General features: G+C 40.8%; 2 protein-coding genes across 7 annotated transcripts in view; one reads left to right on the top strand and one right to left on the bottom strand.

The window, feature by feature from the left end:
• The window catches only part of grm3 (glutamate receptor, metabotropic 3), a 45,232-nt gene extending 39,638 nt beyond the window's left edge, over positions 1-5,594 (top strand). For both annotated transcript variants that reach the window (XM_017465235.3, XM_017465236.3), the window contains exon 6: positions 434-5,594. In XM_017465235.3, coding sequence (XP_017320724.1) covers positions 434-510 — 77 coding nt within the window. In that variant the 3' untranslated portion in view covers positions 511-5,594. The remainder of the gene's footprint in view (positions 1-433) is intronic.
• Positions 5,595-13,347: 7,753 nt separating this feature from the next.
• Positions 13,348-22,939, bottom strand: part of elapor2a (endosome-lysosome associated apoptosis and autophagy regulator family member 2a) — a 29,601-nt gene continuing 20,009 nt past the window's right edge. For 3 of the 5 annotated variants that reach the window (XM_017465565.3, XM_047155159.2, XM_047155160.2), the window contains 6 exons: positions 21,350-21,446; positions 21,112-21,213; positions 20,060-20,186; positions 18,614-18,792; positions 16,969-17,134; positions 13,348-15,359 (listed from right to left, as the gene is read on the bottom strand). In XM_017465565.3, coding sequence (XP_017321054.1) covers positions 15,291-15,359; positions 16,969-17,134; positions 18,614-18,792; positions 20,060-20,186; positions 21,112-21,213; positions 21,350-21,446 — 740 coding nt within the window. In that variant the 3' untranslated portion in view covers positions 13,348-15,290. Of the gene's footprint in view, positions 15,496-16,968; positions 17,135-18,613; positions 18,793-20,059; positions 20,187-21,111; positions 21,214-21,349; positions 21,447-22,939 lie in introns of those variants that run through there. The other 2 variants (XM_047155157.2, XR_006982435.2) reach the window with 2 other exon arrangements.

The following is a 22,939-nucleotide window of genomic DNA, read 5'->3' as shown; positions in this document are numbered from 1 at the left end:
AACAGGCCCAAGCAGAGCCCAGTGCCTTGGCTCTAATGTTTAATTCATAGGCAAAATAAATAAAGAAATAAATCATGTAAACAGTTTCATCTTTATTTATACTTTATTTTTCATAAATACTCTGACAGACACAAAGAAATGGAGTGAAAGAAGGCAAGGTGGATGAGCAGTGGAGAAAAACTCAACGTCTTTTTTGCTTTTTAAAGCTGTAGTTAGCAGAATTATGATTCTCTCTCTCTCTCTCTCTCTCTCTCTCTCTCTCTCTCTCTCTCTCTCTCTCTCTCTCTCTCTCTCTCTCTCTCTCTCTCTCTCTCTCTCTCTCTCTCTCTCTCTCTCTCTCTCTCTCTCTCTCTCTCTCTCTCTCTCTCTCTCTCTCTCTCTCTCTCTCTCTCTCTCTCTCTCTCTCTCTCTCTCTCTCTCTCTCTCTCTGCAGCATCTGTGAGTGGCCACTGTGTTCCGACGGTGTGTAATGGCAGAGAGATCGTCGACTCCACCACTTCCTCTCTGTGACCCCTCATCAACGTATTGCTCTTTAGCGACTGTTAGCCAATCAGCACACATTGTGCTCCATCCAAGAACTCCTCCTGTCCACAGTGTGTAGAAAGTGTGTATTATGATCTCTATTATTATTATTAAATTATTTTATAGGGCTTGTACATATTAACTGAAATTGTTGTAGAGAAACAGAGGAGCAAAAAAAACATTTCGACGACGAAATGTTTCACCATTGGACTATGATGAATTTATTACTGAAAGGAAAGTGTTGCGTGGCTACGCCTGCAATACTGGACAAACCTGGTCGTATTCTTTTGTAGGCCTCATTGTAACAATCTGTTCTGTTTGTATTTATATGTTGTATATTTTGTAAATAATCTTACTGACGGTTTTAACCGCACAAGGTGATAGCATTATAGGAGTAACATTGATGTCGGGAGTGTAACGAGTGGCTGACCAGAGGATGGAAGTCTCACAGTCCTTTTAGTAAGCATTCATATCGTCCGCTAGTGCTTTTCATAAACTGCTTCTCACAAAGCATGCACAAAGTGCTTCTGATTGTTAAACCCTTACAAACATGTGGTATTTCTGCAATGCATAAAGTGCTTTGTGAGACAGGAGTGCGTGTAAACGGTGATCCGGTGTTTAATGGCTCTTTGTGCCTTATCATGTGTTTAGTAGTTTGATATGAAAGCTTCCTCTAGACCTTTAGGGGTTGCTGAGCCACTTTTTTTACATGTGTATTATTTTTTACATCTGACTGTTTTATACATTTCTACATTTTGAAGGAGGGGGTACATTTTATGTGACGGGTTGAAATGTGTAGTCATATCACTGGACTTGGCGTGTGTTTAATCTTGCTTTGGCAGGCAGTCATCTCATGTGATGGTTTACTCAAGTGTCAAGTCAAAGTACATTTTAAGTTTTACAGTTTTTGAAATGTAATGTAATAACTTGGGGCAAACTGACACAACACTGATGTAGAAATGATGCATTCATGATTTACTGCTGTGACAATAAGCACAAACAATGTAATTCGTATGGATTGTTAAAGTAAAAGAATTTATTTGCACCCAGGTACGTATAACTATTTGCACCCTCAAATGACAAAAGAAATATGCATACCTGACAGATTGGGATGTAACTGAATCAAACTGGTATGCACATTCTTTCATTAATCCTTAGGAACTGCCTCGTCAGGGTTGCTGTGGTTTAAATTAGGCTACTTGTTTGTGAATAAATGTCACCTCTCCAGCAAAGGTTGTTTCATTTAGCTGCTAGGTTTGCTAACAAGTATTAGGGTGTGCCTCAATCAGCTCCCTAGTTCACTAGTCAGGGCACTGATCAGAGAGTCTGCAATTTTATGGGCTGTCTCAATCGCAAATTCCTTCCAGTGTACTGGATCGCAAAATCCCACAATGCACCACATAACCAGGGAGCATCGATGAGCAATATGTTCCCTTACTGGAAATTATATCATATATTCTGAAGCCTCAGCTTGAAAAGAATGGTAGATGAACTCTCAGGCAACTTTGTCTACAAATGTAAGTAGCTTGTTATCATTGTTGTAACTCTCAAATGATTACTTACGTTAGCGACTTTTAACTTTATTAGCATTCTAAATATAATTTATTTGAGTCTGACGACTTTAAAGGTTTTAATTTTTTTTTTTAATGCACTAGCTAGCCTACAATCCTGCTTGAAGTACCATGACAGTACCATGACAGCTAAAAAATTTAGATGACATATAATGTCAGAAAGATAGCGGTCCTTCCTGTTGTTGATAAATGCTGATGACGTTTTACAGCATGAGTATGTAGTCATATCACCAGAAATTGTCCCAATATGCAGTGAGCCAGGTCCTTACCAGTGCCCGAACTCGTGTACACAATATTTTGATTCATGACCTAGGGAGCTAGAGAGCTAATTGAGACACAGCCACAATCTCATATAATTAATATATTGTGCAATTAAAACCTTTAAAAAAACAAACAAACAAACAAAAAACAAAGATAGCTAACATTAGTCTTATTATTGAATAAACCTGAGGTCAAGTTTGCTAGCAAGTGTTAGCCCTTACACTCCCAGACTGGTGGTGTTATGGAGACCCAACTAGTGTGCAGAAAGTGGCTTTAAATAAATGGGTGCAAATAGTATACCTTTATATTTTCACCTGGCTACAAATAGTTTCTGGCTAAAATCACTACAATAGTTATGGGGGGAAAGGGTCATTTGCCAGATCAACAACATGGACTTTGTCTTCCAGTAAGATAATACATGCACACAAATACTTTTCAGAGAATACTCAACAAGTTTCATCTGAACTGTAACCTTTATTCTAGAACACACGTAAATGAATCCACATTACAAGCTCTGTTGCCCATTTTACTGTTAATCTGTACTGTAAAATATTCTCTAGATGCCAGTGTGAACTGGTAAGTGTCGACAAAACAAGAGAGACATGTAAAGTAAAATTAGAAGGTTGGAGCTTGAAATGAAACTACAGGGGACTATGTGTGTATGTAGAAGGAAAAAAGTGAAGGATTATGGAAAGCAGCTTTTTTTTTTTTTTTTTTTTTAGTGCTCTAGGACCCTCAGCAGTCTGAGGTCTATCTGCAATGAAGTTTGTGCCTCACACTCCCAAAATCTGCAACTCCCTGATTCTTCCTGCATGTCACGTTGCTAGCAGAGTCGACATATTCTATATCAAAATGAGCAGACATTTTTTTTATGGTTGATGTCAAAGGTTTAATCACAAGTAATGCTCTTCTTATTGTGAGTTGGATTTGGATCTGTCATGGTGAAGGTTTACGTGTGGATCCAGTGTGCCGGGTGTGGATTTGATACAACACTCTTACAGAGGGATGTTTGTCTTCCTCTGTCTATCTGTATGCTCCCAGTTTGTATACAGTGTAACTTATTGTTGAGGAACCCTGTGTTGAATTTTTGAACTCTGGTCAAACACAAAGCAATAGAACAGTACCCATGGTGCAGTGTGTGCAATAACAAGGATATGATGATATAATAAATAATAACCTACTGTTGTTGTAAATCGCTTTTGTGTCATTTTTTTGTTACATGCTTACATATAGTATATAGTATATAGGGTGAGGAGTAATACCCATACATATATTATCCATAAGATCTCTTTAGAGGTCTTTCCACTGGGCAACGCAAGAGATTAAGGTGTCTTGCTATGACAAAAAAGCCAAAAGCTCTTTTTTCAGAAACTTCTTTCAGCTGTGAATTATTCTGCTGATGTCCAGCTGAGTTTCTAAAGTGGCCTGAGCATTAAATATGAGCAAGGAAAATGGAGAGCAAATTTTTTTACTGGGGATTTTTCAGCTGGAATAATGCAGTGGAAGTGCTGAAACCTTTGAAAAGCCACCCTTTTATCAACTACAGCACTTCCTCTCAGGAAAAAGAGGACAGGTGAGCGAGTCTGAGTCAGAGCTAGTGTGTGGTTGGCAAAGGTGTGAGTTTTTGGGTAGAACCTGTGAATTGCGCTTCCTCTGTTCCTCTGTGGTTTTCTAATGGACCTTGTGAAGGACTTTATAAAAAAAAAAATAATAACAACAGCAGGATTGCAATTTCTCAGGTTTTCAGTCAGTCCGTTCTAATCCACTCTCAGGGCCGTGCGAGAGCTGGACATGGAGTCATGTACGCGGTGGCATTTGGAGTGAGGAAAGAGCCAGAAAGTTAATAGAAATAAAGAAATTTTCTAAATAGTTCAAAAGCCACTGCAGAATATAATGACACAATTTCAGTGCAAATCGTAATGTATTATAAAAACTCATATCAGGAAACCCCACATTTCAGTACAACACAATGGTATGGCTTTCATTTCACTCCAAGAACAATGTAAAATAATATTATGAATATTCACTCAATACAATTAATTACTTCACTGTTGTCAAAAGCAAAAAAATGAAAGGGAACAGCAAAAGCACTCCATCCTCTTCTGCTAGAGTCAGTTTGTCCTGTCTAAAGAGATCTTATCTCCTAAATGCTCATATACAGTGCATCCGGAAAGTATTCACAGTGCTTCACTTTTTCCACATTCTGTTATGTTACAGCCTTATTCCAGTATGGATTAAATTCATTATTTTCCTCAAAATTCTACAAACAATACCCCATAATGACAACGTGAACGAAGTTTGTTTGAAATCTTTGCCAATTTATTAAAAATAAAAAAACAAAAAAAGCACATGTACATAAGTATTCACAGCCTTTGCCATGACACTCAAAATTGAGCTCAGGTGCATCCTGTTTCCACTGATCATCCTTGAGATGTTTCTACAACTTGATTGGAGTCCACCTGTGGTAAATTCAGTTGATTGGACATGATTTGGAAAGGCACACACCTGTCTATATAAGGTCCCACAGTTAACAATGCATGTCAGAGCACAAACCAAGCCATGAAGTCCAAAGAACTGTCTGTAGACCTCCGAGACAGGATTGTACTGAGGCACAGATCTGGGGAAGGGTACAGAAACATGTCTGCAGCATTGAAGGTCCCAATGAGCACAGTGGCCTCCATCATCCGTAAATGGAAGAAGTTTGGAACCACCAGGACTCTTCCTAGAGCTGGCCGCCCGGCCAAACTGAGTGATCAGGGGAGAAGGGCCTCAGTCAGGGAGGTGGCCAAAAACCTGATGGTCACTCCAGCATGTCTCTGTGGAGGGAGGAGAACCTTCCAGAAGAACAACCATCTTTGCAGCACTCCACCAATCAGGCCTGTATGGTAGAGTGGCCAGATGGAAGCACTACCTCAGCAAAAGGCATATGACAGCCCGCCTGGAGTTTGCCAAAAGGCACCTGAAGAACTCTCAGACCATGATGAAACAAAATTCTCTGGTCTGATGAAACAAAGATTGAACGCTTTGGCAAGCGTCACGCCTGGAGGAAACCAGGCACCACTCAATACCTGGCCAATACCATCCCTACAGTGAAGCATGGTGGTGGCAGCATCATGCTGTGGGGATGTTTTTCAGCGGCAGGAACTGGGAGACTAGTCAGGATCGAGGAAAAGATGAATGCAGCAATGTACAGAGATATCCTTGATGAAAACCTGCTCCAGAGCACTCTGGACCTCAGACTGGGGCGAAGGTTCATCTTTCAACAGGACAACGATGTCCTTGAGTGGCCCAGCCAGAGCCCAGACTTGAACCCGATTGAACATCTCTGGAGAGATCTGAAAATGGCTGTGCACCGACGCTCCCCATCCAACCTGGTGGAGCTTGAGAGGTCCTGCAAAGAAGAATGGGAGAAACTGCCCAAAAATAGGTGTGCCAAGCTTGTAGCATCATACTCAAAAAGACTTGAGGCTGTAATTGGTGCCAAAGGTGCTTCAACAAAGTATTGAGCAAAGGCTGTGAATACTTATGTACGTGTGCATTTTTGTTTTTTTATTTTTAATAAATTTGCAAAGATTTCAAACAAAACTTTTTTCATATTGTAATTATGGGGTATTTTTTGTAGAATTTTGAGGAAAATAATGAATTTAATACATTTTGGAATAAGGCTGTAACATAACAGAATGTGGAAAAAGTGAAGCTCTGTGAATACTTTCCGGATGCACTATATAGATACCGAAGCATTCAGAGGGCGGAGCTAATAATGACAATAAATACAATGGGGTGCAAAAGTCTGAGACCACTAATGAAAATGTTTTATTTTGCATTCTCTTCTAATTTATTACAACATTTTTGATTACAGTTTATATCAGCAGAAAACCGAGTGAAATCTTGAATCTTAAAAATATGTACATGAATTTTGCTTTAATGACAGCATGAACTCAAGCTGGCATGGACTCCACAAGTTTGTGAAAACCCTGATGTTAGATCAAATCCATCAGCGTGTTGTCCATACACGTGCCTCAGTGGAAAGGATGAGTAGAGATATGCGCACATTTCTCCTTTCAGTGGATGTTCTAAATAAATGTTTACATGCAACAAATTTCAGATAAAAACAGGCATATTCCAGGGGTGGGAAACAGATCAGAATTTGGAGAATCAGAATATTTCCTTAATCTGAATCGTGCAATCGGATTGCGGCGTTTACATGACTCAATACTAATTCGAATATTGACAAATTCCGATTAATATCATAGTCAGTGAAACTGTGAACCTTGGCACAAAAGCGTTGACATGATCATTTGCTTCAGTTTAAATAGTAACCTAGTGAAAATGTCATCTTAAATATTTAAGATTTTCATGTTTTCAAAATTCTAAAACTTTGTTTATTTTCAGTTTTAAGTAGAAACAGAAATCCTAGATTTTTAGTCTGGCCTCATACTTTTGAACCCCACTGTATATTTAGACCAGTCCTAGAGAGTTGGATTCAAGCTCAGTTTAATGATTTTCCTGCTCAAAAAGTCCTACGATGTTAAACCGGGTGTATTTCAGCAAGGAAAACACCAAACTATGCTGGACTGCAGCTCTTCAGGACTGGTGTCAGGGAATCCTGATTTAGATCCATCCACTGGGTCCCAAAGCTGCCAGGTTTAATTACTCTGACATACAGCTCCCCAGTTTATAAAATTCACAGTTATGTATATCACCTGAAGATACTTTGACTTTTTAATTAAGAGAGGCGTGATCACAGTGGATTTATTTGGGTTGCTTTTCATTTGTTCAGTTGATTTGGTGTCTAGATTTCGTTACTACACTGTTGACAGGGTGTCACGTTTAAACACAGCCAGTATATTTTACATTGATTCAATTTACAAATATGTTATAACTGTTCCTAAATTCCAGCATTTGTGTGCAGCCCAAAGTAGCATAACCCTACTAATAAAGTCCCAAATCCTAAATGGTATTATAACATTATTACAAAAGGAGACACACAACCCAACAGACAGACAGATTGCACAGCGACATGATAATGACATCAAACAGAACCGTCTTACAGGCTCTGCTTTTCTGTTCTTCTGGCCCAAATCCCCACGGCTCTTTACTCCAAAGCTCTTCCACTGTCTGGCTTAGTGCCACTGCATGCGTACACGTTCCCAAGTGAAGAGCAGCTTCAAAGTCTCTATCCATCCATCCACCCTGTCTCTTTTGCTCTTCCTCCTCCCTCTATCCCCACACCTATTTCTCCGTCTGGGAGGATTTCAGCTGGACAGCTGCGGAGCTCTGCTCGTTGCCCTAGAAACAGCGACATGCAGTTTACATGGTGAAACAAATGTAGCCAGGCGCATGGAGCTGGACCCTGGCCCATAAGGTCAGCTCGCTTCCAAAAGCACGGTCCTTATCCAGCCCAAGGATGAAGTAGCATCGTTACCTAGACAACCAGCACACACATTCAACTGCATTCATGAAGTGTGTGGCTGCGGACAGGAAAAGAAAGGAAGGAATCTACCACCAATGGAGTGTACGAACTTGTGTACACAATATACTGATTCATGACCTAGGGAGCTAGGGAGCTAACTAAGACACAGCCAAAGTTACATATAATTAACATATTGTGCAATTAAAACCTTTTAAAAAAATTTTTAAAAAAAAACCTAGCTAACATTAGTTTTATTATTGAGTAAACCTAAGGCCAAGTTTGCTAGCAAGTGTTAGCCCTTACACTCCCAGACTGGTGGCTTTATGGAGACCTGACTAGTATGCAGAAAGTGGCTTTAAAAATTTTTGCACGTAGTATACATTTACATTTCCCCTGGCTACAAATAGCTTCTGGCTAAAATCAATACAATAGTTATGGGGGGTAAAACGTCATTTGCCAGATCAACATGTACTTTGTCTTCCAGTAAGATAACACATGCACACAAATACTTTTCAGAGAATAATCAACAAGTCCCATCCTAGCTGTGTCACGAATCAAGCCTCGGTGGTTCCTCCCACTTATCACCAGAGGGCACCATCACCTGAGTATTGACTTTTCCTATGGACTCCATTTCCCATAACCACACATCCAGAACTGACTACCACCACACCTGTTTCTCATTGGACTCTCCATTTAAGACACACTCTCATACACACTCTCTGCGAAGTCTTGTTTTGCCCTTGCTAACATTACTGAGTGTTTACTGTTTGTTTGCTCTGCCTGTGTTTGACCCTTGGACTGTTTATTCGGTTCAGTGATCCTTCGCTGCCTGCTCTGACCTTTTGCCTGTTTGCTGACTACAATCTTGGAATTACCTTTGATGCTCTGTTTGCCAGTCATTGACCTCAACCTGTTTGTATACATTTGTCATGTTGTTTAATAAAGCCGCATAAGGATCCTCACTCCATGGACCCTTCATTACAGAAGACTTCACCAGACTCCAATCCAGCGGAGGTCATTCAGTTAACCATGGAGGTTTCAGCGTGAGCTAAAGTGATAATGGTACATCAGCAGCAACTAGAACGGCTAACGTCCCTATCCAATGAATTAGTGAAGGCGCTACAATGCCTCCAGTTACCAACGCCTCACTCTCCAGCTCCGCCGTCTCCTCAAGCAGGAATCCCAATCTCCACCAGCACAATCACCACCAATCCACGTTTCTCCTTTCCGGAGAGATTCGATGGCTCTCCCGCCAACTCCAAGGGCTTTTAACTTCCCTGTTTGTGAATCAACAACCCATGCTCTACCCTGTGGATGAAAGTCATATTGCCTTTGTGTGCTCTCTGCTAACCGGGAGAGCCTTGGATTAGGCGATGATGGTATGGAACAACAATTGCTCAACCTTCCCATCATTCAGTGACTTTCTCCAGCAGTTTCAGGAGGTGTTCGAGCACCCCATCGGGGGCAAAGATGCCGATGACCAACTGATTTCCCTCTGCCAGAGGAGAGAAACCGTTGCAGAGTAAGCTCTGACTTTTCGCACACTCGCAGCTCAGACTGGGTGAAGTGAGGATACCCTCAAGCTACTATTCTGCAGTGGATTACATCTGGAGCTTTAGGCAGAGCTGGCGTGCCATGATGAAAGTAAAACTTTGGATCAGTTTATCGAAATAGCCATCCGCATTGATAACCTAATCAGGGCATGAAGACCAACCAGCACAGAAATTCCCAGGCCGATGGCTGCTTTCAACGCTAACAACCCTGAGCCCATGCAGATCAGACATGCTCACCTTACCCCGGAAGAGAGAGACCGTTGCCTAAGACAGCATCTTTGACTGTACTGTGGTCAACCTGGTCATCCGAGGATCAGCCCGGTTTGACACCAATGATGCTCCACTACAGTGAATACATTTAGTACCCTCATGCGCTCTACCTCATGTCTTTAACTGCCAGTCATTTTTGAGTTATCCATTATGCCACATTACGCCATTATGCCAGGGCTTTATCAGACCTTCAACCTCACCAGCATCAGCCGAGTTCTTCTTTGTGAACAAAAAAGACGAAGGACTCCGCCCATGTATCAATTACCACGGTCTAAATAAAATCAGTCATGTTCCGCTACCCTTTGCCTTTGGTTCCATCAGCCCTCAAACAACTCCGCAGGACCAGGTAGTACACAAAACTTGACCTGCGCAACGCGTACAACCTAATATGCATTCATGAGGGTGATGTGTGGAAGATGGCGTTCTGTACCAGCACGGGGTACTACGAATACCTCGCCATGACTTTCACGCTGGTCAATAGTCCATCAGTGTCCATCTTTCAATAATGATGTCTTCTGAGACATGCTTATTCGCTGGGTCACTGTATACATCGACAATATCCTCACCTATTAAGACACCTACAAGGAACATGTCAAGCATGTTCAAGCAGTCCTACAACTTCTCATTACTCATCAGCTGTACAGCAAGTTTGAGAAGTGTGAGTTCTATCAAACGTCAATATCCTTTCTAGGTGCAACTGTGATCAGTCCCAAGGAAATGGCGATGGAGAACAAAAAGGTAAAGGCAGTGGTAAAATGGCCACAACTCACCACAGTCAAATAACTGTAACGTTTTCTGGGTTTTGCCAACTTTTACAGACCCTTTATCAGAGGCTTCAGTAATGTCTCCGCACCTCTTACCTCGATGATAAAGAAGGGGGGCTCTTGACTCTCCTGGACCCCAGCAGCCATCAAGTCCTTTCACGACCTTGAGGGCAATTTCACCTCTACACCCAATCTTCAGCATCCCGACCCGGATCGCACATTCATTGTTGACGTGGATGCTTCCAACACTGGCATCGGAGCCGCTCTCTCCAAATGTCATGGGGCTCCCTCTTAGCTCTTCCCAAATGCGTACGTCTCCCGCAAGCTTCTACCACAAGCTTCACCCTAACAAGACGTATGTTCCTCCCTCGCTCCACAGGAAGGTCATCCACTGGGTCTACTCCTTCCACAGCTCTGGTCATCCTGGAATCACCACCACCCTCTAGTTAATACACAACCAGTTTTGGCGGCCCACCATGCAGGATGATACCATTAACTACATTCAGAACTGTTCCACTTCAGTAAGTCACCCAGACAACCCCCCACCGGGCTACTACAACCACTACCCACACTTCAACGCCCATGGTCCCACATCGCCATAGATTTTGTGACAGACCTTCCAGTTTCTTTGGGTCACACTAACATACTCATTGTTATCGACCACTTTTCCAAAGCCTGTTGTCTAATTCCACTGCTGAAACTCCCCACTGCTTTCGAAACTGTGGAACACCTATGTAACTACATATTCAGACTCTATGGCCTACTAGAAGATATCGTCTCCGACGAGGGCCACCATTCACCTCTCATGTTTGGGCAGCCTTCTTTAAGTAACTCAACGTAAATGTCATCCTAACCTCGGGATAACACCCACAAGCCAACGGTCAAACGGAACGCCTCAATCAAGAAGTCACCCGTTTCTCAGGGCCAACTGTAACAAGAACCAGTCAGACTGGAGCCGCTCATTTTTCTGGGCAGAATATGCACAGAATCCTATACGCAAATGCTCAACAAGCCTGACTCCATTCCATTGTGTGCTTGGCTTCCAACTTCCCCTTTCCCCTTGTCAGGGGAGCCCATGGAACTCCCGGCGGTCAAGTACTGGCTCCAGAGAAGTGAGGCCACCAGGGCCCAGGTCCACACCCACCTCCAACGAACTGTCAGGTGACAAAAAGAACAAGCGGATCATCACCATCCCAACCCAGAATACAACCCCGATCAATGGTTTTGGCTCTCCACCCGTGATCTCTGACTCCACCTACCATGCAGGAAACTCAGCCCCAGGTACGTGGGTCCACAAATCAAGCCTCGGTGGCACCATCACCTGAATGTTGACTTTTCCTATGGAGTCCATTTCCCGTTTATCTTCTCCATCTCCGTTTATTTTCTCAGCCTGTGTTTGAATCTTGGACTATTTATTCTGTTCGTTGATCTTTTGCTGCCTGCCCTGACCTTTCGCCTGTTTGTTGAGTACGATTTTGGAATTGGCTTTGCCGGTAATTGACCTCAACCTGTTTGAACACATTTGTCACATTGTTTAATAAAGCCGCATATGGATCCTCACTCTGTGGACCCTTCGTTACAAGCTGTAACTTTTATTCTAGAACACACGTAAATGAATCCACATTACAAGCTCTGTTGCCCATTTTACTGTTAATCTGTACTGTAAAATATTCTCTAGATGCCAGTGTGAACTGGTAAGTGTCGACAAAATAAGAGAGACATGTAAAGTAAAAATAGAAGGTTGGTGCTTGAAATGAAACTACAGGGGACTGTGTGTGTGTGTATGTAGGAGGAAAAAAGTAAAGGATTATGAAAAGCAGCTTTTTTTCAGCGGTCCACGAGCCTCAGCAGTCTGAGGCCTATCTGCAATGAAGTTTGTGCCTCACACTCCCAAAATCTGCATTCTTCATGCATGTCACGTTGCTAGCAGAGTCGACATATTCTATATCAAAATAAGCAGACATTTTTATTTATGGCTGACGTCAAAGGTTTAATCACAAGTAATGCTCTTCTTATTGTGAGTTGGATTGGGATCTGTCATGGTGAAGGTTTACGTGTGGATCCAGTGTGCTGGGTGTGGATTTGATACAACACTTTTACAGAGGGATGTTTGTCTTCCTTTGTCTATCTGTATGCTCCCAGTTTATATACAGTGTAACTTATTGTTAAGGAACCCTGTGTTGGAAAAACACAAAGCAATAGATCAGTACCCATGGTGCAGTGTGTGCAATAACAAGGATATGATGATATAATAAATAATAACCTACTGTTGTTGTATATCGCTTTTGTGTCATTTTTTGTTACATGCTTACATATAGTATATAGTATATAGGGTGAGGGTGAGGAGTAATACCCATACATATATTATCCATAAGATCTCTTTAGAGGTCTTTCCACTGGGCAACGCAAGAGATTAAGGTGTCTTGCTATGACAAAAAAGCCAAAAGCTCTTTTTTCAGAAACTTCTTTCAGCTGTGAATTATTCTGCTGATGTCCAGCTGAGTTTCTAAAGTGGCCTGAGCATTAAATATGAGCAAGGAAAATGGAGAGCAAATTTTTTTACTGGGGATTTTTCAGCTGGAATAATGCAGTGGAAGTGCTGAAACCTTTGAAAAGCCACCCTTTTATCAACTACAGCACTTCCTCTCAGGAAAAAGAGGACAGGTGAGCGAGTCTGAGTCAGAGCTAGTGTGTGGTTGGCAAAGGTGTGAGTTTTTGGGTAGAACCTGTGAATTGCGCTTCCTCTGTTCCTCTGTGGTTTTCTAATGGACTTTGTGAAGGACTTTATAAAAAAAAAAATAATAACAACAGCAGGATTGCAATTTCTCAGGTTTTCAGTCAGTCCGTTCTAATCCACTCTCAGGGCCATGCGAGAGCTGGACATGGAGTCGTGTACGCGGTGGCATTTGGAGTGAGGAAAGAGCCAGAAAGTTGATAGAAATAAAGAAATTTTCTAAATAGTTCAAAAGCTACTGCAGAATGTAATGACACAATTTCAGTGCAAATCATAATTTATTATCAAAACTCATATCAGGAAACCCCACATTTCAGTACAACACAATGGTATGGCTTTCATTTCACTCCAAGAACAATGTAAAATAATATTATGAATATTCACTCAATACAATTAATTACTTCACTTTTGTCAAAAGTAGAGGAAAAATGAAAGGGAACAGCAAAGGCACTCCATCCTCTTCTGCTAGAGTCAGTTTGTTCTGTCTAAAGAGATCTTATCTCCTAAATGCTCATATATAGATATCGAAGCATTCAGAGGGCGGAGCTAATAATGACATTAAGTACAATGGGGTGCAAAAGTCTGAGACCACTAGTGAAAATGCTTCTATTTTGCATTCTCTTCTAATTTATTACAACATTTTTTATTACAGTTTATATCAGCAACAAATTGAGTGAAATTTAGAATCTTAAAAATATGTACATGAATTTTACTTTAATGACAGCATGAACTCAAGCTGGCATGGATTCCACAAGTTTGTGAAAACCCTGATGTTAGATCAAATCCATCAGCATGTTGTCCATACACGTGCCTCAGTGGAAGGGATAAGTCTCAGTGACTACGTTTACACGCACATCAAATTTTGTTTAAGGTCTATATTCAGGTTACAGCAATATTCCGAATACAATGTTTATATGCATACAGGGATCGGAGTATTCCTGTATACATGGTTGTTGAAAGTATGCCTGAGTTACCATTGCTTAATACCTAGCCTACATCTAAGCATCTGTTAGCACCCACAATTCCCAGCGGGCTGAGCATGCGCACATATCTCCTTTCAGTGGATTTTCTGAATAAGTGTTTACATGCAACAAATTTCCAATTAAAAAAGACATATTCAGATCAGAATTTGGAGAATCAGAATATTTCCTTAATCTGAATCGTGCAATCGGATTGCGGCGTTTACATGACTCAATACTAATTCGAATATTGACAAATTCCGATTAATATCATAGTCAATGAAACTGTGAACCTTGGCACAAAGGCGTTAACATGATCATTTGCTTCAGTTTAAATAGTAACCTAGTGAAAATGTCATCTTAAATATTTAAGATTTTCATGTTTTCAAAATTCTAAAACTTTGTTTATTTTCAGTTTTAAGTAGAAACAAAAATCCTAGATTTTTAGTCTGGCCTCATACTTTTGAACCCCACTGTATATTTAGACCAGTCCTAGAGAGTTGGATTCAAGCTCAGTTTAATGATTTTCCTGCTCAAAAAGTCCTACGATGTTAAACCGGGTGTATTTCAGCAAGGAAAACACCAAACTATGCTGGACTGCAGCTCTTCAGGACTGGTGTCAGGGAATCCTGATTTAGATCCATCCACTGGGTCCCAAAGCTGCCAGGTTTAATTACTCTGACATACAGCTCCCCAGTTTATAAAATTCACAGTTATGTATATCTCCTGAAGATACTTTGACTTTTTAATTAAGAGAGGTGTGATCACAGTGGATTTATTTGGGTTGCTTTTCATTTGTTCAGTTGATTTGGTGTCTAGATTTCGTTACTACACTGTTGACAGGGTGTCACGTTTAAACACAGCCAGTATATTTTACATTGATTCAATTTACAAATATGTTATAACTGTTCCTAAATTCCAGCATTTGTGTGCAGCCCAAAGTAGCATAACCCTACTAATAAAGTCCCAAATCCTAAATGGTATTATAACATTATTACAAAAAGAGACACACAACCCAACAGACAGACAGATTGCACAGCGACATGATAATGACATCAAACAGAACCGTCTTACAGGCTCTGCTTTTCTGTTCTTCTGGCCCAAATCCCCACGGCTCTTTACTCCAAAGCTCTTCCACTGTCTGGCTTAGTGCCACTGCATGCGTACACGTTCACAAGTGAAGAGCAGCTTCAAAGTCTCTATCCATCCATCCACCCTGTCTCTTTTGCTCTTCCTCCTCCCTCTATCCCCACACCCATTTCTCCGTCTGGGAGGATTTCAGCTGGACAGTCTCGGAGCTCTGCTCGTTGCCCTAGAAACAGCGACATGCAGTTTACATGGTGAAACAAATGTAGCCAGGCGCACGGAGCTGGACCCTGGCCCATGAAGTCAGCTCGCTTCCAAAAGCACGGCCCTTATCCAGCCCAAGGATGAAGCAGCATCGTTACCTAGACAACCAGCACACACATTCAACTGTATTCATGAAGTGTGTGGCTGCGGACAGGAAAAGAAAGGAAGGAATCTACCACCAATGGAGTCAGAGCCCAGCAACATGCCTACACAGCTCGAGGGCATCATTACTCAATACCGAGGTCTTTTGTTCACTGAAAATCCCAGTGCTCTCAAGATAGGCTTTCATTACTTGGTCCCATTTTAACATCCTTCACTTATTTTTTTTTTTTTTTTTTTACAAATTATGGAAATCAACATGGTGCATATTAAGCATTCAATTATCTGTGGAAATCACATGAATGAATATTTACTTCTATGATTAGCAGAACCAATGTAGTTTAAGTTTACTACCTTGCACTGATTTACTTGTTTAATCAACCTTACTTAATGTTTTGTGGTCTGAAAAGGTCTCTGTCTGCTAAAGGAGATTTAATTGTGTTCCCACAGGCAGTCTTCTTCATCTTCAGCTTCACTCTGAGTTCTATATTCTCGCATTTCATTAAGTAACAATACCACTTCCAAAAGGGGAAAAAAAGTCCTTCCTAGCACACTCAGTCTGTCTGTATTTCTGTCTCTCTCTCTCTCGCTAATTGGCTGCAAACACGACGTGGCACGCTGCATCGTTCCCTGCAGCTCAACATAGTCTTTTAATCTTAAAGAAGCCCCTCAGTGATTACTTCAGCAGGCTTCAGTTAAACATCAAGGCACATACTCAAACAGCTGCGCACACACACACACACACACACACACACACACACTGATTTTGCTATTGCTGTGAGAATTAAAGGGAGAGGGACCCAGACATCAAGAGATGCAGAGGGAAGAAGTCTGTCTTAGGTTCAACCAAGGTCTCTGTCTTTCTAAAAAGCATGCATTTCTTGTATTCAGACATTTTACACAGTAACCACAGATAAGCAAGGTTTCATTTCAAATTCTAAGGCAACAGTTATACACCAGCCTTACAAATTACCTTTGCCTCCAACAATAGTCCGCACCTCAGAGAGACGCTCAGCACGGAACAGGATAAATTAAAACTTAAGATTTCTTTTAAACGTCTTTATACCACAGAGCTGCTGAATTCTCAAATCTGATTGGTCATCCGGTGTTGATTAATTTTCTATAACAGCAGCTCTGACAGTAGCCTCAGCTGTAATTCAAATTACAGGATTATATTAATGTGCCTGCTTGTTTCTATGGTCACAACTTATTCACAGGGACTTGCATGGTGGACACTCTACGTAATCTAAGTCTAATAATAGCCACATTAAAAATGTTTTAATATAAACTACTGCCTGAGCTGCTAATATAGAAAATGAATCAACACATTATGACCAGTAAGAATCAAGCAGTCAACAGCACTGTGGTATAAGGTACTCTAATGCATGATGTCAACAATGAGATCTGTATTCTTAGTCGCATAGAACATACTGAAAGAACAATATACACAGTTCATGTGGTGTAGCATGTACCTTGGTAGCGATGGCCTTCAGCTTGCCCAGTAAAGAGGGCTTAGTGTAAACTACATCATCCTCCACCTCCTCTCCCTCGCCTTCCATGATGGCACAGCTGTCTGCTCCTGGTAACTCACACTCCTTATTCGCTGACATCACCAACTTGGAATACTTGTACTCCAGCCTAGACAAGGAGTGAGGGGGGAAAAATTGGAATCACCATTTGTATATACACATTTACAAACAGATAATTAAACAACTAATTACGCAGCACAAGCCAGGCTTACTCTGTACAAGTGTGGAAAGAATTAGAAACGATTTTGCCTTCGTTGACTATTTGCTGCATTGTGTCTAATTCACATTCCACCAAGCTGTCAGAGATTACATCAAATGTCTGACAAGTCTGAAAATGTAATTGTGCAGTATCACAATTCAATGTTCATATCAGATGCCTAGTTGTCACGGTCAGTATGCCACGATAGCATAGTGTGCATATTGACATACTGAAGGCTGCACATGGTGAGTGACCAGCTTGTTAAAACAGTTTTAATATAACTGCATACTACAGTCCCCTCCGAAACTATTGGAAAGGCAAGCAAGGCCAATTCATTTGTTTTTGCTGTAGACTGAAGACATTTGGGTTTGAGATCAAAATGTGAATATGTGAAGACAGTTTAGAATTCCAGCTTTTATCTCCTGGTATTTATATGTAGACGTGTTAAACAACATAGAACGTAGCACATTTTGTATCAGACCACCCAATTTGTAGGCGAGCAAAAATAACGGAATATGTGACTGACAGGTGCTTCATGTTACCCAGGTTTGTCCTGTTAAATTGATTGTTTAAACAATAATAATCTGAGTATCTACTTTTGGTTTTAGCCTTCAGTTTCACCTGTGAAGACTGCATTTGCTGTTAAAAAGGATAAGCCGACATGAAGATCAGAGGGCTGTCTATAGGAGAAAAGTAAACCAGAAAAGAGGGAAAATCAATCAGAGGATTTGCAACAATTTGGAATGTGCTGAAAAAGAAAGAAACCACTGCTGTACTGAGCAATAGACACTGAATGAGTCAGCCAAGGAAAACAACAACAACAGCTGATGACAGAAACATTGTGAGAAAGAAAAACCCAAACACAACAGTCAGTGACATCACCAACATCCTCCACAGAGCAGGGGTGAAGGTATCACAATCTATCATGTGAAGAAGACTTTGAGAGCAGAAATATAGAGGCCAAACCACAAGATGCAAACCACTCATCAGCAGTAAGTATCGTCATGCCATTCTAATAGTTTCAGAGGGGACTGTAGATTACCACCTTAATGGAATTTTTTTAAACTGTCCGGTATGGTAGCATCACTGATTGATATTCTTTGGTCTTTCATTTTCATATAAAGGTTAAGCACAGAAAACTGTACTGCCTGCTTCTCAACGAGGTGACTAGTGCCATCATTGGTATGCCACTTATGGTGGTCATCAGTGTGCTCACCTGTGTCATGTGATATCTTACAGAGTGAGCAACTTTGTGATTTTCACCGTCACGTAAAGAGATCTATTTGGGCAGTATGAATATTCATATGCTGAGATAGTTTTCCGCATAGTGTAAGCCCGGCTCTCTGAAAGCTGAGTGGATGATTAAGAACACACAGTTGAAGGTCTTACTTTTTGTTCTTCTTCCAAAAGTGGCATGTGAGAGCGACAAGGAGGGCAGCACTAAACGCACCCACTACAGCTCCCACCTTCAGCCAGAAATCCATCATCTTACACGACTTGCTCCTCTTTGCTGGCAGAGATACTCCTCTTGTACAGAGCCGTGGCTCTGTCCACACATACACTGTGTCCTGAAAAGAAAAACATGGCAACACTTACACACTCAACTGCATCTCGACTACTCCATATCTCAGCGGGTGTTTTCCGAAATTCACTTCAAATGTCTCTCGATCTCTTTTGAGAAACTTGTGGTTTAGGATGCTGTTTTTTGAAATGATTGATATAAATGGAACTTATCAAGAACTGAACTGATATAAATGGAACTTATCAAGAACCTCAAGAATATGAAGTCTTAGAGACTGGATTTGAATTCATGATGCATCAGTGCTCATCTGAGAGGCTTCACTAGTTCAACTGAATGCTGGGGAAATCCACACTATTTAAACACTACATGTGGATCACATTATGTGATAACTGTGATATCAGGCTCTAGAGGTGTGCATTGACCTAAAATCTGCCAGGACAGCTCTATAATTAGGGGATTGGTGTTTAAGGATTCCCCCTTCTGTTTGAAAATGGCTGTTTCAGTTTCACATAAATGGCCTTAGTCACTCATTTATTCATACTGGGTGGAACATGAAAATGTGGCCAGATGTCATACATTTTTAATACAAGCCGGTCGTTTTCAAAAATAAGAGGTGAAGTGACCACTGGTAACGAGAAGTGCATGGAAGAAGCAATGCAATAAAATTGAGCGGTGTTTAACTTAAATAAAAAGTGGAGCAATATGCTGACTAAAGTGTTAAGGGACAGTGATACACTTCTCATTATTTTACTGTATAAGATTAGTCATGTTATTGGTTCCAGTCGCAGCTCCTGGTCACAGCTTTTTGAAGTGTTGGGCTTGAATTGTTCGATATAACACAGTATAACAGAACCGTGCCGATGCTTTTGTCTTAAATAGATGTCAGTAACTGAGAAGTTAACGTTTTTGGCCCATGCTGATGCACTGCACGAATGCAATTTATACACAAGCATTTCCCTGCAGAATGTTTTTTTTATTTTTAGCTGGAATACATCTTGACTTGCCAAAATAGGCAAGACTTGTATGCAGTAAGAACACCCACTGGCAACTAAAGTCGAGAAACTTGAGCTAAAATCACTACTGAAGTGAACACAGGGTCGTCTTCTTTGCCCAAAATGTGTGGTTTGTTGTGCTTAAGGAATTGTCTCTTCCCCTTCAGGTACAGGTTGACAGGTTCACATCCACCAGTCCTAACTGGATGATTGGTGATACATTATCATCATCAAGAAAATCCAGCTATCAGGACTTACTATTACTAAAGATTCAACATTAAGTGTATGACTGAAAACTTTCACAGGCTAAATAAAGAGCACCTGTACTCCTCCCTTGCAGGCCCCCTCGATCTGATGATAGTCTTCCTCAGTGCAGTGAGGGCAGGCGCTTGAACTCTCCCATAAGAAGTGGAAGGTGCAGCCATCACAGGTTCCTGCAGGACACTCCCTGAAAATCAAAACACACATCAACACAGCTCTCAGCAAAGCCATAACCACAACCCACGTTGCTACTCAATTATATGCAAGCTGACTGCTCAGTGCTGTCAACTGACTTAAATAATGCAGTACAGTAAACACACCAATAATCAAGAATTTAACTAAACTTTTGTATAAATAATTCAATTCTGAATTGGTTTCAGAAGAAAACTCCCAAATGGTGAAACTGTAAGTGTTTGCCCTAATAGGCTTTGTAGCTGACAGTCCAAGATATAAGTATACAAGTATAATTGGTCCTGCTCTCTGGCTGAAAAAACCTCCTTCGTCTATCAATCACAGGAAACCCTGCACATATACACATTCAATTTAGCATTGCCAATCCACCTACCAGCATGTTTTGAGAGGTGGTAGAACACCGGAGAAACCCTTTCAGACACAGGGAGAGCACGCAAAACATTACACAGACAATAAATTAAGCTCAGGATCAAACCAGGATCCCTGGTGGCAACGGTACCTGCTGCGCCACCATGTCACCCTTCAAAATTAAAATAAGTCGTTATTTAAACGCAAAACCTAAAAACTCTGTAGTGTAGAGACTTTCACTGTGGAGTCAGAGTAATATTATAAAAGTTGAAAAGTAACACAAGAACTTTAGCAGTGAGTGCAGCCAAAACACAAGCTTTGTTCTAGTGGCACAGTCTTTATGATATATGATCCAATATATGAACTGTCTTATTGGGACTTCATAATACAAGCCAAATGTTTAAAGAACAAATGAACCCCATAGTTCCATGAGGGCAGGCTGGCTGCAGACAAAGCAGAAATATCACTGCGGTTCCCTCGCCATAGCGATTTCAACTGCAGAACAAGATTAATGTTCATTTAAAGCTTGTACTGTAAAGACTCAGCACATGGAGCATATGAAGGTATTATACCTGGGTACCAATATTTCTCCTTTAGAGGACTTCTCAGGGTTACAGCGAAGCGTGAGTACTGTATTTCGCCCGTTCTGGCAAGAAGATGTCGTCTGTGGAGATCTGCACAAGTTAGCGCAACACTAAATCTTGTGCATTATGTAAAAAAAACAGTATGGCCAAAAACAGAATGGCTCCCACATGGATTTTATATAATACTAATAAAAAGGAGAAGAGTTTCTATCGCTTGTGCTGATACCGATAGAAGAAGTTGACGTCTGGGACTCTCTTGGATGAAGCAGCAAAGAGTTCCGGTCTAGCATTTACTCCATTGAGTGATTTCTCCACTGTGGCTCCTGGAAAACAGTTTCAACGAGTAACACAAAGCCTAAGAAATTAAATTTTACTGTCAAATGTATACATAAATACAGCAAAGATTATGAAAGAAGAAAGGAAGTAAGAGCTCAGCAAATCCCAGTTGTGGCTTAGATAAATGTGTATATCTATTTTCTAGCACAAAACAGTGCTAACATATTAGTTGAAAAGCAGCTAACAATTAAAACTGTGCAGTATGTAAATCAGAAATATGCCAGTAAGAGTGAGGTACACTGAAGTGTGTGTATGACCATATGGTTGGCATAGACAGCCACTTGTAAAGTTGTAAAGTTTGCCCTGATACCACCATATCTGGCCTTATTTGCAACAATGATGAAACCACCTACAGCGAGGTAGCAGAGCTAAAGCGACAACAACCGCCTCATACTTAACCCAGACAAAACAAACCTGTTTGTTGTGGATTTTAGGAGACACTGAAGGAGTCACGTTTAGAGGTTTAAAGTATTACTTTATTATATATATTTTATAGGGAACCAGACCAAACTCTCAGCAATGACAGGTTTCTCAACGTCCACATCACGGAGGACATTTTAAATCTTTTTAACATTTTAAGCTGCATACCGTTTTAACTTGTGGCCATAATAAACCTGTTTTTGATCACAGTTTTTGAAATGTGCTCATGTCTGTTGTCACCTGACCATCATGTCACCAACCCTGAGTGTTTTAAATCTTAAATCTTTATGACATTACTCTGTGAATGGCACAATCTTCCTGGTTCAGGTAACATGCTCAGTATAGTCATTTTTCTCCACTATTTTTTATCCCTATTCTTTTGTTGTGGAAAAAAATACATAAACAAAGTAAAAAAAAATTTTAAAAATGCAAAAGTAGACAACATTGTACTGAAAATGAGTTGCAAAATGAATCTGTATTAGTGTGGCTATGGCCCAGGGTGGTGTCAGAACACTGATACCATCTTCACTAAAGGCCAACAGCATAGAAATTATCTGTAGTAGTGTAGTAGAGTCCTGAATGCTGGTATTGCAGTGTAGTATAGTGCAGTGCAGCAATACAAATGGATATACAGTCAAGGTCATAAGTTTACATACACCTTGCAGAATCTGCAAAATGGTAATAATTTTAAAAAAGAGAGAGAGATTGTGATAAATTGTTATTATTTTGTCTTCTAGGAAACATGTAAATGTCTTTTATAGTTTCTAAAGGGCAGTACGAAGTGAAAAAAATAAGATCTTTGAACAAAATAATAATAACTGACACCGATCAACCTTTTGAAATGTTTACACCCCCCTGGCTCTTAATGTATCATGTTGCCTTCTTGAGAATCAGTGAATGTTTGCACCTTTTGTAATAGCTGTGTAAGAGTCCCTCAGCTGTCCTCAGTGTGAAAAGATGGATCTCAGCATCATATAGTCACTGTTGGAAAGGAGTCAAATATGCAGAAGATGCTGGAACAGCAAAGAATGTGCAGGACCTGGAGGATTTTTCTGAAGAG

This window comes from Ictalurus punctatus, chromosome 4 (genome assembly GCF_001660625.3).
Source record: "Ictalurus punctatus breed USDA103 chromosome 4, Coco_2.0, whole genome shotgun sequence".
NCBI classification, from domain to species: Eukaryota; Metazoa; Chordata; class Actinopteri; order Siluriformes; family Ictaluridae; genus Ictalurus; species Ictalurus punctatus.
Note: the sequence above shows the minus strand (reverse complement) of the source record. Positions and strands in the feature narration are given on the sequence as shown.